This window comes from Chanodichthys erythropterus, chromosome 15 (assembly GCF_024489055.1).
Source record: "Chanodichthys erythropterus isolate Z2021 chromosome 15, ASM2448905v1, whole genome shotgun sequence".
NCBI lineage: Eukaryota > Metazoa > Chordata > Actinopteri > Cypriniformes > Xenocyprididae > Chanodichthys > Chanodichthys erythropterus.
This window is the reverse complement of record NC_090235.1, coordinates 24,649,559-24,666,757: the sequence shown is the minus strand read 5'-3', so window position 1 is coordinate 24,666,757 and position 17,199 is coordinate 24,649,559. Positions and strand designations below refer to the sequence as shown.

At 40.9% G+C, this 17,199-nt stretch overlaps 2 protein-coding genes across 21 annotated transcripts in view; both read right to left on the bottom strand.

Moving 5' to 3' along the window:
* LOC137002072 (microtubule-actin cross-linking factor 1-like) overlaps positions 1 to 17,199 on the bottom strand; it is a 184,030-nt gene that overhangs the window by 85,036 nt on the left and 81,795 nt on the right. For all 20 annotated transcript variants that reach the window (XM_067361534.1, XM_067361545.1, XM_067361536.1 and 17 more), the window contains 15 exons: positions 10,371 to 10,537; positions 10,159 to 10,271; positions 9,939 to 10,045; positions 9,680 to 9,799; positions 9,391 to 9,486; positions 8,997 to 9,124; positions 8,793 to 8,886; positions 7,497 to 7,651; positions 6,548 to 6,968; positions 4,725 to 4,802; positions 4,206 to 4,367; positions 3,507 to 3,611; positions 3,294 to 3,389; positions 3,065 to 3,190; positions 1,153 to 1,305 (listed from right to left, as the gene is read on the bottom strand). In XM_067361534.1, the coding sequence (XP_067217635.1) occupies positions 1,153 to 1,305; positions 3,065 to 3,190; positions 3,294 to 3,389; positions 3,507 to 3,611; positions 4,206 to 4,367; positions 4,725 to 4,802; positions 6,548 to 6,968; positions 7,497 to 7,651; positions 8,793 to 8,886; positions 8,997 to 9,124; positions 9,391 to 9,486; positions 9,680 to 9,799; positions 9,939 to 10,045; positions 10,159 to 10,271; positions 10,371 to 10,537 (2,121 nt within the window). The remainder of the gene's footprint in view (positions 1 to 1,152; positions 1,306 to 3,064; positions 3,191 to 3,293; positions 3,390 to 3,506; positions 3,612 to 4,205; positions 4,368 to 4,724; positions 4,803 to 6,547; positions 6,969 to 7,496; positions 7,652 to 8,792; positions 8,887 to 8,996; positions 9,125 to 9,390; positions 9,487 to 9,679; positions 9,800 to 9,938; positions 10,046 to 10,158; positions 10,272 to 10,370; positions 10,538 to 17,199) is intronic.
* LOC137002118 (uncharacterized) lies at positions 10,750 to 13,865 on the bottom strand. Its single transcript, XM_067361629.1, has 2 exons — positions 12,703 to 13,865; positions 10,750 to 10,926 (listed from the first exon to the last, which is right to left on the bottom strand). Exons 1-2 carry the CDS (start codon positions 13,777 to 13,779, stop codon positions 10,750 to 10,752), a joined length of 1,254 nt encoding a protein of 417 aa, XP_067217730.1. The 5' UTR covers positions 13,780 to 13,865.

Below are 17,199 nucleotides of genomic sequence, written 5' to 3'. Positions count from 1 at the left end.
TAAAAATCAAAGAGAAGATGTGAGAGCACTTTCTAGTACCCCACCTCAACTCTCACCCCATCCCCTTGCACACAGAGAACATTATGCTTCATTATGTTTTATGTATGGATAGGAAATTAAAAATTAACAGAGGGTTACCACCTTTGTGACTGATAAATACAATAGAATTAAAATGACATAGCAAATCAGCATGCAACATGCTCCCACCATGGAAAATTGATGATAATTTTGGGCTGGGATAAAAACACCTAATACATAATATATATGCCCTATTTCACATTAACAGTGTACAGGACGCCTGAGGTAAAGCAGGGGTCCCTTGTGTGCAGGGCCAGGCCAGAGAGCAAAGGTCAGAAGAGGAGAACGATCGGCAATAGTACCTGAGAGTTGGCCTTGCCCAGCCCCGCAGACACACATAAAGAGGAAGGGAGAAGGAAGGGAACAGGGAGAGAAAGATGGGTTTAAATGGAGGGATAAAGGAAAAAAAGGAGGATTTGGGGAGGGCAGAGAAAAGGGGGGTGGGAAGGGGATAGGGAGGGAGAAAGAGATTACTTTTGGGCATTTAGCAGACCTCGTCTGACTGAAATAATATGATCAGGAAAAGAAACGGGGCCACAGCTGGGAGAGTGAATGAGTGTTTATGAGTGTTCTGCATAAAAATGAATATTCAACAAATGACAATCTTATTTCATAATTTCAGTTAATTAGAGTATGTGAAATATGTGAATGAAAAGCAACGAAATGGTATCACTCATGATATGCCACACCTCCAATTTCCCAGGATTATTTGCTTACAACTAAATTGGCACACACAGGATAGATCCTCTGGCTAAGTCTTGGTCAATGGCACCTTTTCCCTTTATACTTGCCTTCACAGCTCCAGGGTGGTTTAGGACTAAATATGTGCAGATAGTCTCTGGCTAGCACCCTGAGTGGAGCAGAAGATGAAAGCTAAAAGATGGTTTTCAAGTGGGGTAGGATTGGGCCACAAAAGTAAAGCTCTAAAAAAAACTGAATTAGGATCACGTTTCCTTTCCAAATGTGATCTTAGCTCAGTTCTTAAGAGCCTAACGATCAATGCAGGGTTGTGATGTGGTAAGGTAAGGCAAAGCGAGTAGGTTGTGATGGTGAGATATCTGGAGCGTGTTATACCTCTATTTGTCGGTAGTCACAGATGGCACGAATTGGCGTGGTGGTGCCCAGGTTACTATCTGCACTACGTGGGCGGAGCTGGACTACAGACTTGGCCCGGCCTACAAGGCTGGCCACTGTGCTGCGGTATTCAATCAACTGTTCTTTCTCCTCCTGAAAAATAAAATAAAATGAATAAGTCAATCAAGCAGACAAACAGTTAACCAGAGTTGGGGGTGACGCATTACACGTAATGTGAGTTACTTTTTTCAAGTAATGGGTAAAGTAACACATAACTTTTAAAAAAGTACAAAATATCTGAGTTACTTTTTCAAAAAAGTAACGCAAGTTACTTTACTTTTTCATTTACTGAATGACACCTCTCCTGTCCCCATGTTGAGAGAAATCGAGAGTAAAGTGCATTTTAAGAAACCTGCCTCCAAAGCTGCCTGAAAAATGATGCCCAAGTGTACCTGGACAAGAGCTTTTAAAGGGATAGTTCACCCAAAAATTAAAATTTGATGTTTATCTGCTTACCTCCAGCGCATCCAAGATGTAGGTGACTTTGTTTCTTCAGTAGAACACCACTATGTCCAACTGCGTTCAGCACTCGTTAGTAAGGTCTGATCGCGCTCTGACAGCGGCAGTGATGTCTCGTGCTTTTACTTGAGAGCGAGACATCACTGCCCTTGTCAGAGCACGATCAGACCTTACTAACGAGTGCTGAACGCAGTTGGACATAGTGGTGTATTAGAGTTAAAAAATGATATAAATACTGTTCGGTTTAACACACAAACCGATCGTTTCATGTCTTAAGACGTCAATGTGTCGTCACGAGCCGCAGGGTTTAATTTGGATTTGTCTATGCAAGTTTTATTTACTCTTATAGTAGAAGTTCCCATTCACTCGCATTATTTGACTGACAGACGGCAGCGTTTGGAGTTAAAAATAAACATTTGTGTTCTACTGAAGAAACAAAGTCACCTACATCTTGGATGCCCTGGGGGTAAGCAGATAAACATCAAATTTTCATTTTTGGGTGAACTATCCCTTTAAATGCAAAGGGTGGTCACACAAAATATTGTTTTGATTTAGTTAATATAAGTTAATAGATAAATAAAATCTATTTATAACAGTATTTTTTTAAAAAACATCCTCACTTCATTTAACACAAGTGCTTAAAACTCTTCACAGTACTGTATCTTTGCAGGCAGGTTTCTTCAAGCATCTTAGAGACACGGCCACAGTTCTCCTGGATTTAGTTTGTCACAGTTTAATCTGTTTCTTCATGTAATCACAGACGGATTCGATGATGGTGAGATCAGATCACTGTGTGGAGCACCGGCTGTTGTCAGACTCCTTGTGTATTCAAAAATCTCACTGGATTATTACAATTAATGGCAAAATGAATGTTTGGAAATGTGAACGGATATTTCCTATTGACACACTACAGCAAAAGATATAAATAAATGGCTTAAAACCTTTTTTGGGGGGTGAAAATACTGACGTGCCTAAGACTTTTGCACAGTACTAATATATATATATATATATATAAGAGAGAGAGAGAGAGAGAGAGAGAGAGAGAGAGAAATATATATATAAGAGAGAGAGAGAGAGAGAGAGAGAGAGAGAGAAATCCACAAGTAGTGCGCTTGTGCCAGTTCTGGGTCTCTCTTCCGTATGGCCAAAGAGGATATGCCCATTCGCTCTGTCTCCCCTTGTGCAACCCCACTCTCATGGTGCCATCTGTTATATGTGAGGACACGCACTACCTCCTGTGCACTCTTTGAGCTCAAAAATTCAAATTCCTAAACTAAGCATAAATGATAATATCTCCTATAAATAAATAAAAAGAAAAATATGTAAAATATGCTTTAAAGGCTGATGGTGCACTCATATTATTACTATTTTTGGAATAAGAGGGAAGACCCACCATGGAGTCCTGCAGCAGATCCTCCAATCTGCCAAGTCTGCTGTTTTTATCACAGGTGTACTGTCTCTTAATGGTGTCTTGTAGCTGACGTAGATAGCTTTCACAGTCCCGTGCATCACCCACAAACTGAAAAAAAAAAAAAGGTCATTAAAACAGAAAATGTCATTTAAAGCAGAAATTAAATGTATACAATTTGTTTGTTTGTTTTTTTTTTCTTTTGACTCAGTACCTGGAAGAAGGCAGTGTTGTCCTTGAGGTGCTGCTCCACGCATACGCAAAGCTCTTTAATCCACTGCCACTGCGTCTGCAGGGCAGCACTGTAGGCCTATGATCAGAGAGGTCAACAGGTCAGGATTGAGCACCAAATCTATTTTTACTATGTCTGAGAGCGACATACTGAGCTCACTGCGTGAAGATTTGTTCATATTTGTCAACAACTCACCTCCACTGTTTGTTTGGCTGGGTGGTTGTCTTGACACAGGTGGTCAGCTGTCTCCTGGAGGGAGCGCATCACTTCTTGTTTTTCTTCCAGCTCTGACCTCATGTCCTGAGAGAGGTAAAGGAGATCAAAAGATATTGCTCAATCCAAAATAAAATGTAATGAACAACTGCAACCACACTTAAAGGGGCAGTTCACCCAAAAATGAAAATCATCCCATGATTTACTCAGACAAACACAATCAGAGATATTTAAAAATATCCTGGCTCTCCCAAGCTTTATAATGGTAGTGAAAGAGGGGTCCGTTTTGAAACCCAAAAAAATGCATCCATCCATCATAAATATAATCTATACAGCTCCAGGGGGTAAATAAAAGGGGTATGGGTATTTGTAAGAAAAATATCCATATTTAAACCGTTATCAACTATGATAACTATCTTCTGGAAGATTTTTTTTTAAATTTTGAACTCATACATTTTAAAATAGCATAATTTCTCCAGTCATTTAGCTGGCTGAAACTCCGACCTTGCAAGGTCATGTTCATCTGCCTCCATTTTTGAGTGCAATGCCCACATCTCAAAAACCAAATCAACAACAAGATGCATACATAAAAATTAAGTAATAAGGACTAAATCAGTAAAGGAACATAGTGACCAGAGGTAGTATAATGACTAACGCAGATTTCTATAGATGGAGTCTTACAGTATATTGCTCTCTTTTGGCAGCCATATTGGTGTTGCTGTCACTCCAGTCGAAGGCCAGCTCCTCCTCCTCCCTCTCATTGAGCCAGATCAGCTCCTCAGTGCAGTGGGACACAAAAGCTCGAAGGCTCTCCAGGCAACGTAGTCGCCATGACGAATGTTCCTGCGACAACACAAAACAACATTTATAATACTGACCATATAACGCGGGCAACTGCTCAGTCTCATGCTTTCCCCGCGGTAACCACCCTTGGTCCTTCGAACAATTGCATGTTTTCATAGAGAAATTATTTGGTTAAATTATGGAGACGTGGGTGGGTGTGGGTATATGTCAAGAGCAGGTGTTTGCAGCACTTTCATGCATGTCACACAAGCATGCTGTATTCTGCCTTTGTAAGGACACACTCTGTCACGCCCTGATGAGATTAGAGAACAGTAATATACATAATACAGAGTATAATGAACTCAAATACACTCACATATGTCTGCTTGTCATAATTCTAAAGCAGGAAAAACTCACCAGCAGTTTGCAATACTGGTTCTCCAACTTGGACAGAGTCTCAGAGTAACTGCTACGTAAATTAGGTGAGACCCTTGACTGAGGGCGAGAGAAGAAATTAAGAAATAAATTATTCCTTTGCAAAAGTGTGCAGTGTGCAATACATTAGGTCTTCAAGTCCATTCACACCAATTCTGATTTGCCAGGTTGGTTATGCACCTGGAGTTTTAAACTGAAACAATGCATGGCCTACAACCACCCACTTAAACAGTAAGAAGTCTAACTGACTGTAAAGTGACTAAATAGAACGGTTTTGTTTTTGTGTGTCGTTAAAGGTGATGCATGGCTCTAGGCTCTGAGTCATGAACGTTGTTTTAAATGGAGCCCATTCAATATGACTATACAACAAAAACAACAACAACAACAACAACAATAATAATAATAATTATAAACGTATTATAAAAATAAAACAAATATAAACAAATGAATAAATATACAAATTTAGTACCAATACCATTATACTATAAAATAAAAACAGCATTTAATAAAAATAATCAATTTTATAATAGTAAATTACAACATGAATATTTATGTCCTAATTTCCTTAGCTATTAAAGGGATAGTTTACCCAAAAATGAAAATTATCCCATGATTTACTCACCCTCAAGCCATCCTAGAATATGACTATCTTCTTTCAGATGAACACAATTGGAGATGTATTTAAAAATATCCTTGCTCTTCTAAGTTTATTATGGTTGTGATTGGGCATATTTTGAGGCCAAAAAAATAAATAAATATCCATCCATAATAAAAGTAATCCATATGGTTCTAGGGGGTTAATAAAGGCCTTCTGAAGCGAAGCAATGGGTTTTTTGTAAGAAAAAGTTCCATATTCAAAACTTTATTAACTATAATAACTAGCTTCCGGCAGAAGACCGTACACATCAATTTGCGGCGGAAGCGCATCCCCTGACCCGATGCATGACGTTGAACGCAGAAGCACAGAGTAAAACAAAACACCAGCCACAAATTAGAAGTCTAAAACGATAATTTTTTAAAGAGAAATGTCAGAGGATTTCGATATAAAAGGAAGAGGAGCTTCAGTTTGTTGCCCAGCCCTATTTGTTTGAACCGCGAGAGGCGTCTAAGCTTAAGCTACTCCTACATTCTACGTCATACATCATGTCAGAGGTTACTCTTTTGGAGCAAGTCGACTTACGCAATATGCGTACGGTCATCCACCAGATATTTGAATTTATATAGTTTTAAATATGGATATTTTTCTTATAAAAAACGCAACACTTTGCTTCAAAAAAGGCCTTTATTAACCCCCTGGAGTTGTATGGATTACTTTTATTATGGATGGATGCATTTTTTTTGGCTTCAAATTGTTTGTCTGAAAGAAGATAGTCATATACACCTAGGATGGCTTGAGGGCAAGTAAATCATGGGATAATTTTCATTTTTGGGTGAACCATCCCTGTAAATGTTAAATCAATAGAGCTTTTATTTTGGTGGAAAACCACAGGAAGACCTTATTAAACTTCTCATTTGTGCATAACAGGTTTATAAATGATTCTCATTACAAGATTTTGGCACATCGTATCATGAGCATCGGTCATAATATTTAGTTAACATAATATCAGTCGCCTAAATATTTATGTTGCGTAAATTTTCATTTGATCTGAGAGATTTTTAAAATGCATTCCAGTTTTGTGTACGGTATGCACAAGACATTCAGTGAACAGCCTGATTGTGGTCTGTGCACATGCTGCCTGAGGCTGAGACTACGTCAGAATTGGTGTGAAAGGTCCTTTGATACCAAGACCTCATTGTTCATGTACCTCATAATTTCGAGCCTCTTTGAGGCTATTCAGAAGATCCTCCACTGCTGTGTGAATGATGTGGTGGTCCTGCAGGTGCTGTTCTACAGACGGCAGATCAGAACCCCACTCGGCTCGCTCCAATAGGTCCTGTGTCCCTTCAACCCATCCCAACAGCTCATAGATGAAGCGCAGACTGCCTTCATCTTCGGAGGAGGACATGGCTACCAGATCTGCACGAGACATCGGCCGCCTAAGCAGGGATGCCGCAGCACCCACTGCACCCAGGAGTGTCTGTGCTCCAAGTGTAGCCAGACTTCCTGGCGAACCCTTTTGACCGGCATGCTCTCCCAGCAGACCCCCTGTGGAGAAATGACCCTTCCTGTATACACTGGCACACTGCAGGCGCAAAGAGACCAGCTCCTCCTGCAGACATGACACCCTGCAAGAAAGAAATGACCTGAGTAAGATGGAGGTTGGATGGAGGAAAAAAAAAAAAAAAAAAACACTAAATCAGCATGTTGAATTTCTAAAGGATCATGTGACACTGAAGACTGAAGTAATGGCTGCTGAAAATTCAACAGTGTCATCACAGGAATCAATTATATTTTAAAATATATTATAGTAGAATTTTTTTTATTATTTTAATTTATAATATTATTTCACAATATTACGTTTTAACTGCATTTCTGATCAAATACAGTAAATACAGCCTTGGTGAGCATAAAAGACATCTTTCAAAATCATTTAAAATGGCATCAGTATGAACAAAAAATAATGGCTGATAATTGATTGTCATTAAAATAATTGTGAATAATTATAATTGCGGTAATTGTGATCATTGTCCATAATACATAAATCTTTCCCCCTGTCAATCAAATTAAAACTTAACAAGGACAAAATCATCCCATCCCTCTCTCTGGTATGCTTTTCAAACACATTTTTCCATTTTCCCTTTTCTCCTTCTTACTTGAAAGCCAGCTGCTCCACTTGGTAGTATTTCTGATCTCGAAGGACCTGTAGGTCATTGTGAAGCTGTCTGACTAGAGCCTCACAGTCCTGCAGATACAACCCCAATTCATTCTCACACCGCACTGGCTGCCCATTCTCTAACTGAGACATGTCCTGAGGAAAGACAGAAGACAGGGACTCAAAGGAGCACTAAAAATTTCTGAATGATAAATATCCAAGTTATTTCATGCAACATACTAAACTGGGTTATCTCAGAGGAGTTGTCAATATATGTCCAAAATCCAAGTCAGCTTACTGGTTTAGTATTTCAAGGCATCTAGTCTGTTTGACGTAACATTATAAATGGTCTCTCCTATATCATCCCTTCTTTTAAGAAGGTTGCGTTGCTTGTATCCTTGATGGTAATATTAATCTTCTACTATTTCTTTCAACACAGAAAGGCAGCAATACATTTAGTTAAATCTAATTAAAAACAGACTATTGTAGCCAATATTTGTGTGCTATGTAGCTTAGCAGCTAACATCAGTATCTAATAGGGGTTTAACAGTACACAAACATGATGGTTCGGAAGTCACGGTTTGGTACGGGTTTGGTGAAGCAGGGTGGAGAATAATTATTTTTCTACTCCAATTAATTTTTTAAAAATAATAATTTACACAGTTACTGTTATAACTTGTTTTCAAATTTATTTAAATATATTAAATAATTCAGATATTACTAACAGGTAAAGTAAATAAAATTAATATATAAGCTATAGTGCATATATTTAGTGAACTGCTCCCCTCTAGAGTTCATTTCTCTAGTGAACTAACATGCTGTGGACACTAAATGACTTGCCTGAGGTAAATGTAATGCTATGTGACATTATGCTCAAGCTGTTATATTTTTGTTGCCTTTCCAAACACTGGTTGAGAGATTACACATAAACATATATATGCATAGATCGTCTGTTCTTCTGCGCTTTTTCCTGTTGTGGCGGTTAGCAAACAGCGTTGCATTACCGCGCGCACCCTTCTGGATTGGAGTGTGGATCACCCTTTGACCGATTGCATTTGTCGTCTGACAGCATGCACCGAACCGTGATGTCCGTACATGTACTGTTAAACCCCTAGTATCTAACTAGTGCTATTTATACAGGCAGAGCTGCTGCCTATGAGCGTTACAAATCAGTCAATTATGAGCTTCCATTTCAGAAGGCAGTTGCCTATGTAGACAGAAGACTGCAAGGCAGCTTACTAGTTTTTGGAAAAGAGCTTATGAGGCAGATCCCACATAGAGATACTGTCGTACTTACAGCCTGCAAAGTGTTCTTCGCCAGTGTGAGTTTTTCCTCACAATCTAGAGTCGTGTTCTGGATCTTATTGGCCATCTGTAGGAGTGACTCCAATCTAAAAACAAAGTTACATACAAAATACACATCAACAAATACTTAACTTCTTTTTAAACTGCTACACTTCTAAATGCAGCCATCATCTTATCTAGAAGTAGAATCTCTAACCTCTCCACAGCAGGCCTCAGTGCTTTCTCTCTCTCCAACATGTCCAAGATCAGTTTTCCCCATTCCTCCTCCAGATCATTAGGGTGTAGCCCTTGAGGCAGCTTAATGCGCCCAAACTCTATCCAAGCCTAAACAACATCCAGAAACATCAATCATAAAAAGAAGCTTTCCGAGTTTTTTTTGAGTATGTGCATGTGTGTTCCCTTTATACTGTCAGTCTTCCACCTCTCCCACATGACAGCGTTGCGCTCTACATTAGCCTGAATCTGTTAATGTGCAGCTCCACTGTGCCTCATGTGAACAGTGCTGCCTGCATTTAGCTGCAGAATCAAGGTCAGCCTCAATCTCTCTCTGTCTTATTGTCATTCTCTTTTTATCGTCATCTCTTTCTCACCTCCTGAAGCTTGTAAAGGTGCTCAATGTGGCTCTTCTCTCTTTCCTTTGCAGGGATCTCGGTTTCTTTGAAGTGGACATATTCATTGTAAAGTGCCTAGGGAAGACAAGACTTTTAGTAAGCAGCCAAGTAAGATCACATCAAACAGTGATTAGCAATTTAAGGCATCACAAGTTTGTTTCGGACATAAAGGAATTCCTTTAGAATAATAATAAAATTATCTTTTTAGCTTTATCTTTATGAAATGCTGCTCTTTTCTTTTGATGACTCCTTCCCTCACGTTTCTTACCTTGAGTTCCACAGGATTGTGGGGGAAGCTCCTATTGGCCATGAGGGCCGTATGTTGCCTGGTCCACTGCAGCAGAGAAGAGAAGCCAGATTGGTACTCTGTCCACTGCTGGTCAACCTCCTGAACAACAGAAACCACATGTAAGAAAACAAGGGGAAATAAAAGACAAATTACAGTGGTGTAATTTGTAGGTACAAAAGTTCAGTAGAGAAAGAAGGTGCAACTTATAGAGAGTGAGTGCACTGTGAAGTGATCATACATGAGCTGCAATGCCTTCTCCTCCTTCTGGGATCTTGGGGAAAGCATCATAGATGGAGGAGACGTACGTGATGACAGATTTCTCATCTGGCGACGGCACATCGACATCTGATGTAGAAAGAGCATAAAGATATTGAGAAAGCGAATGATGATCAAAGACAAATGGAGTTCTCATATGCAGAATGGATGAAAGATAAAGAAAGATAAAACACTAATGTTACCTTCAGCATCTAGAAGTCGTGTAACCCCTAATGACTCCGCAATCTCAAAGGCCTGCTCCAGGTTATCACGATTACTTTGTTGCGCAACCACTCCCATGTCAATCAGGTCCGGCCTAAAAATCAAAGTGCCATGAGATCATGAGTATTGATGCCATAATGTGTGTCTATCCTTTTAAACTGAGTGCTCATTATACTTAAACGTGTGTGAGAACCTGTATCTGTGCAGAAGAGCATTGAACAAGCGTCCATCGCTCCAGCTGGAAGAGAAATTGGTGCAGCGGAGACCGGGGTAGCCCTCTGTGGCCTGTTGACTCCATATTAGCAGCTTCTCTTTTGCCGTGAGGTCACCTGACTCACCACTCACATAGATCTCAGAGATCTGGTAAAGAGAAAGATCTTATATTGTATCTGCACGTCATTAAATGATTTAACTGTGTAAAGAGGAAATGATCTCATACTTCTACTAAAAAGGTCGAGCATCACTTGTCTGCAAATGTATATTTTTAGGACTAGCCTCTGTATCTCTGGCCCCAAGGCCCAAATGACCCGCAGCTAGGCCATGAACCTTTCACTTATCTTATTACTCTACTTTTATTCCCTCTTCTTCTTGACAAAGGGAGTCAGTATCCGCAGTATCTGTCTGTGCCAGGCTCTAATCTGTATTCCTTTGTCATTCCTCTCGTATGCTACTCTTCGCTTCCCTGCCTGCTTCTTTTCTTGCGGAGCTAGCAAGGAACACTTTAAATCCTGGACTAAATGCAGACAGTTCTGAGAGAACAGACAAACTTAAGAATAAATCACAGATCTTCAAGTCATGTAAGTCAATGCAGGCCAAGATTAGCTTGGTCAAATTTGGTGACATACAGAAATAGAACAGTAACTGTCCTAGCCTGAGCCTCTTACTCTAAAAGGTGAGGTCAGACAGATTTTTAACGCTAGTCCAATCAACCAGGCTCTGAGCCATAAAAATGCACCCAAACATTGCCTCTTCTTTTGGTATCACCATCAAACATATTTGCCAGACAAGACCACTTGAGTCAAATTAGTCTCAAGAAGAATCTACCAGGACAGTATAGATTAAATTGGGTTTGATGACATGCTGTACATGTTATAAATACAGTGCACAGGTCATAATGTGACATGGTGGTATTTCCATCAGAGTGCAGATGACTGAGTATGCGACCTTATGAAAGAGTCAGGACAGTCATGCTTTGTGATGAGCTGCACTCTTCAAATAGTCCAATTTGTTACTGGAGCAAGTTACCGGAAGATGAACACACACACACCATTGTGCAATTTAACACTTTAAAGTAGTGTGGGCATAAGGGATAGTGGAGGAAGGGCTACAATCAGCAAAGTAAAAGGGTATTTGAGAATGGTCTGAGTAAAGAAAATCAGAAAAGTGACATATGAGAAATTAAAAAAAAACAAAAATAATAGCTTATCACAAAATAACAAGACAACATAAGACAAATAACATTACAAAAAAAAATAAAAAAATAAAAATGCTAAATCAACAAATCCACCAGATCAACAAATATTAAAATTATGTAAATGTCATGTAATTGAAAGACAGGAAGCAAAAATGAAGACATTTCAAACATTTAAAAAGTTTGTAGGCCTGATTAATGCATAACAAATCCATATTTTTTCATATGTATGGAAATATCATGACAACATGAATGCAAACGGCACACACAGTACTGAATTCCAACGAAGACAGCTTGCTTTACAGTGAGAGATCACTGAGACTGCATTTAAACACATTCAACCAGTTACTGTTTTATCCATATTTCTGGGCGTGTACATGCTGGCTTTAGTTTCCACACTTTTGCTGCATTTCTAAGATACTTCTGGAACATTGACAGAAATATAACCAGTTGGACATCACTGAAACTACATGCAGAGTCATGGTTTGAACATACTTACGATTAAGCATCGAATAAACCAAGTAAACCTGCTAACAAACCAATAAATCTTCTAGAAGACTGCTGCAACATCTGTAACGAGGCCATGAAATCCCTCTCTACCACCTGTAAGTGGGCAGGTGGAGCAAAAGGGCGAGGGAAGGCGGGCGACAGACACAAATATGCAGCAGTCTTACCCTGGTGCAGTGAGAAAAAAAGATGAACAGCTGACAAAGTGTCTGTGAACATCACTAGTGATCGTGTTTTTGGCACTGCAAGACAGTTTCACTCTAATACAAAACATAGAGCATCAGGAATGACAGGAAAGAGAGTGGGTGGTATGAGGGTAGGAAAATAATGAGGAATGGAGGGAAGGGAAGGAGACAGACAGTGAGAGATGGTCTGGGCAGTACTGATTAGGCTCTTGGGAGAGGGTCAGGAAGGATCTGCTGTGTTTTACACTGATTGGCTGAGAGTAAAAAGCCACACGATAGATAGTAGTGTAGAAATACAATGAAATGCAAAACAACCATACACCCAATCCACACCCAAGCATTGTCGGTTTCAAACTCTTCTCTTTTATGCTACAAAAGCTGCATGAAAGAGCTTTAGGTAGACAGAGAAAAAAGAATCTAACCTGGCTGCAAGGCTGAGCTGGTTTCTCTTGTGGGGAGATGGGACTCTCAAGCACAGAAGAATCAAGCACATCAGAGGAGCTTCCCCAGTCAGTCTGGACAGCACCTCCTGTCTCGGGCGAAGTAAGAGGCACATCACTAGCATAACCTGAAGACTGAATGTCTTGTGGTGGGAGGCCAAAGCCTTCAGCTACTTGAGTAGAGATGTCCAATGGGATCTCTTTCCCATTTTTTTCCTGAGCTGCAGCTGTTGCTGGTTTGGCAGAGACGTTCTTCCCGGGTGGTCGTCCTTGAGTTGCAGAGACTTGTATTTTCGTAATGTCTCCAGCAACTGGAGATGCAGCTGGAGGTTCAGAATGGACCTCAAGTTCTTTGTCGCGCCAGACAGGTGACCCGTAGTCTCTTGGATAGACAGTTCGGACCACACAAAGTTGCCCTCCAAACTCACGAATGTGAACAACTCCCTTCTTTTCACTTTTCAAGGGCTCACTGAACATCAGTTCTCTTGACCCATGCACGTCCCCTTCTTCCTCTACTTCCAGGTCACCACGTTTGGAGCGTAAAAGGCAGGGTCTCTCTAATACGCCCTGAACTCGCTCCCGAACCTTGCACACTCTTCCTCCTCCAGGTGTTGTGTTGCCCTGCTCTAATTCAGCATTAGACTCTTCGCTAAGTCCCTCCACCTCAAACTGGCGAAGTGCCCCCAGCCACGCTGGACTGGGATCTGGGGAAAGAATTGCCATCTTGCTGCCTCGCAACGTCCCTGTGCTTCCAAATATTGGGGCCATACCAGGAACCAGGATTACATTGGTAGGCGTTTCAGTTTCAGTATTTCTTTGGCCAGATACCAATTTGGCTGAATCAGGGGCTTTTGACATAGACTCCTCTGTAAATTCAACGCTTCCACCCTCTTTCTCTTCAAGTATGCGGCTTTTCTTATCTTCCCCTTCGGAACCTCTTAACTTCTGTTTGGCCTTTCGTTTTCGCCTGAAGCGAAGTCTTCTTTTGGGGGACAGTGGTGCAGCACCACCTGGTCCAGTTTCCCTGGGTTGTTTCACACAACCAAGGGAGCTCCCCATATTAGAGTAACAATAAATAAAAGTCAAGAGGGAAAAAAGAGGAAGCAAGTAGAGCAAGAAACGAAGAGACGTCCACAATGAGAGCAGAGCAGTTCACAAAACAGTCAGCCTGAGGCTGTTAAGGAAATTTTAATGCTGTTAAGTTAATGACTCATCTGAAGTGAAAATCAAGACAAAAAGGTATTAACCATGACAACAGGGTTTGGTACATGTTGAGATTCTCCCAGGACATGATGTCTCAACTTTAGGTGTGGACTGTAGTTGTTCCTCCTGTTGCCTGGTCTCCTCTTTTTTGATAATATTGCAGTTAACCTAAAGCAAACATCACTTAGGGTCCTAGCAAGCCTCTAGGACATGATGCTGTATATAGGTTACTGTCCTTTATAAAATATTAAAATCCTACGGCAAGGCTTTTGATGTTTTTCACTCTCTTATGATGCAGAGATGATGCAGCGCTGACTGAAGAGTTGGTGCCTTTTAGCCTATTTCACAGGCTGTGTGTTAAATAGCAAGCTATTTGTCAAGGCATTCGAAGACACACTATTCCACTGTAGATATTCCTCAAGGTGAGAACCACAATAAAACTGCACTGCAGACATAGGTAGATGTACTCCTGTGAGCACACATGCACATGCTCAATATCTTTGCATTAGGATGCACTAATCATCAGCTTGCACGCAGCTAAAACTGGGAAAAAACAAAACAAAACATGTCTGATCTTGTATTTGTGTGTGTACAGTAAGATGCATAAACACCTGCCTTTCTGGATATCCTTTAGTATAAATTATTGATCACTGCACTCACATAGGGTAGTAAAGTGTTGAGCAGTAGTCGTGGTAGTCCTGTGGGAAACTGTTTACAATAAAGCTGTGTAACAGGTCTCATATCAGCTGCTAATGGACAAAAGTGCAGAGTCAGGCAGCTCATCTACAATTTAGCCACAACCCAACAGAGCTTAACATCGTTTGTTCCCGTCATCATCCAAGCATAAACAGCCGGAGTAAGGTGATGTTTGGTCTTCACACCTGTAGCTATGAGTGTTTCACATCCCAAGCATGCAAGCTCCATTAAAACAAGTCTCCAGACATTGAAGAGAAAAAAGGGGAGGGGCTAGGTACTAAGCGTCTCGCCTCTGCTGCCACGGGAACTGACATCCCATTCACTGACGCCAGCACAATCAAGTCAATAAAGAGGACAGTGTCTACCATGAGTGAAGACCTCACCTTCAGCCAGCAAACCTCAATAACCACTTTCCCCTTTGCTGACACTGCTGGTTATGGAAGTGGTTAAGCACATAGTCCAGTCACATACATCAAGTAGACATGGCTTCAAGTCATCCTGTCTTCCTTCTGCCACTAAGCAGTGTACATCCCTAGATTGGGGTGAGCGGATGAGAGAAAGAGCGAAAGCTGATAAGGTGCCGCTCCCTGATACTGATGGCTTCTCTGGCTGTGGAATCTAATTAGAACGCTGCCAGGACAGGGCTGGGCAGGATAGTTGAACCATGGCTGGATGAGGAAAAGAAGGAAATCCAGAGGAATACACCCCCAACCACGAGCTCAACTGCTAGCCTGAGATTTGCTCCAATGTTGAAAAAAGCGTAGCTCCATCAGTCAAGCATGGCGAAATTGATCCGATTGATACGGCGCCCTCTTTTGCACAACCTGGGTGCAAATTAAAACGTGTGGCTTTCATGTGTGTGTCTGCAGGGTTCAGCGATCCCGAATCTGAAATTGAAAGCATATGTGTCGTTGTATAGGTGCTTCAAGAGGCCTGCAGGGGGGAGAGGAAGCCAGGGGCTCCAGTAATAGCAGGTTGCATGTGTCCTCTTCTCAGTTGCTGGGTAGCTCCTCTGCTCTCACTGGTAGGCACCAGCGGAAAAAAGAGCTTCATCTCCAGTCTGCTGCAGCCTCACAGAATACGCTGCTGCTGCTTTAGCTTCCTCCTCCTCCCTCTCTCCCTCCTCCTCTCTCTCTTTCTCTCCTCCTATCCACGTGCACATCCCTCCCTCCCTCTCGTGCTCGCTCGCTCTGATTCCTGGTGAGCTCAGAGCTCAGCACACACGCACACATGCACAACAATCCAATAGCCTACAATTGGTTGGCAGCATAAGAGTGCCAGAAAAGAATGAACTTGAAATTTTAATTGTTGCCCCCTAACATGCATATTATTTCACAGCTGCTATTATTACCCTTTGGTACTTGTGCAGTCTCATTAGTGAAATTTTGATTAAATTTTGCAGGCAAACAGCTGTCTTTTGGTCAATGTGGCAAATTCACATGACCAACTGGACCCGCTGCATAATCTGCACGAAGAAATCTTTCACTTTCACATGAAATTCACGATCTGGCTAATAGCGGTAAACCGTGATTTCACCTTAAGAGGCTGTAGGCATAAAGATGAAGATATCCGTCTACTATTGAAACTCCTACACAAAATAAACACACTGTGATGGAATTTAGTCATGTGATCAGAAGCAGCATAATTGTGAAGGAAGCTGATGAATTAACAAGTAATAAATCAATCAGATCCTTGATACCATGATAATCAGCCAGCTGAGCCCACTTTTTTTTAACCTAATTGTCATGCATCCAGAGTCTCCTGTACTGTAACTGAGCAAGGAGATCATTTCTGTTTACTGACAGATAGAGACTAGAACACAGCTATCAGACTGAAAGCATATGATTTCAGCACACTACAATCCTTGCCAAACAACCCTGCTGCAACCCCACCTTTTATGTGACTAACATAAATAATAGCCAATCAGATTAGGTCTTTTTGAGACAGAGACAGCTGGCACAAATGCAGCCTGGGATAATACATTGGAGCCTGATTGGTATTTTCCCACAGGATCGTGATGTTAGACAAAAATATATGAGGTCAATATAAGGATATCCAAAACAATTCCAAAAGGCTGCAGTTAGCCTAAATTACAGCGGCGGTTTTAAAACAGAAGTAATTAAGTGCCCCAGATTGAGTGCGGGGGAGGCTGGATAGTTATCTCTTGGCTGTATGAGATAAATGTACAGTAGGCATCAAAAATGGCACTTAGAGGGGTGGTTTTCCAATACTCCTCCTAATGGCTCCTAATGTGCATCTGCTGAAATGATTATTGGATGATGTTTCCCTAAATGAGTCATGCTATATTATACTTGACCAACTTGAATTGGAGTGTTCAATGGCGAGGATAAATTGTTCATCACTCAAACAACATTACAGAGTTCTGTAGTGGTTTTCCACTTCTTTCCAGCCTTTTATTCCTCTTTTAATAATTTATTTTGTTGACAGATTCTTCAAACCTTGCCATACTTAGCGTGCTCTGTTTCGTGTACTAGTGTCTCAATTTCATGGTTTCTTATTTAAACGAGGTATAAAAAAAAAAAAAAATCCATCCCATTTCCCCCTCTGTCTATCCCTGTG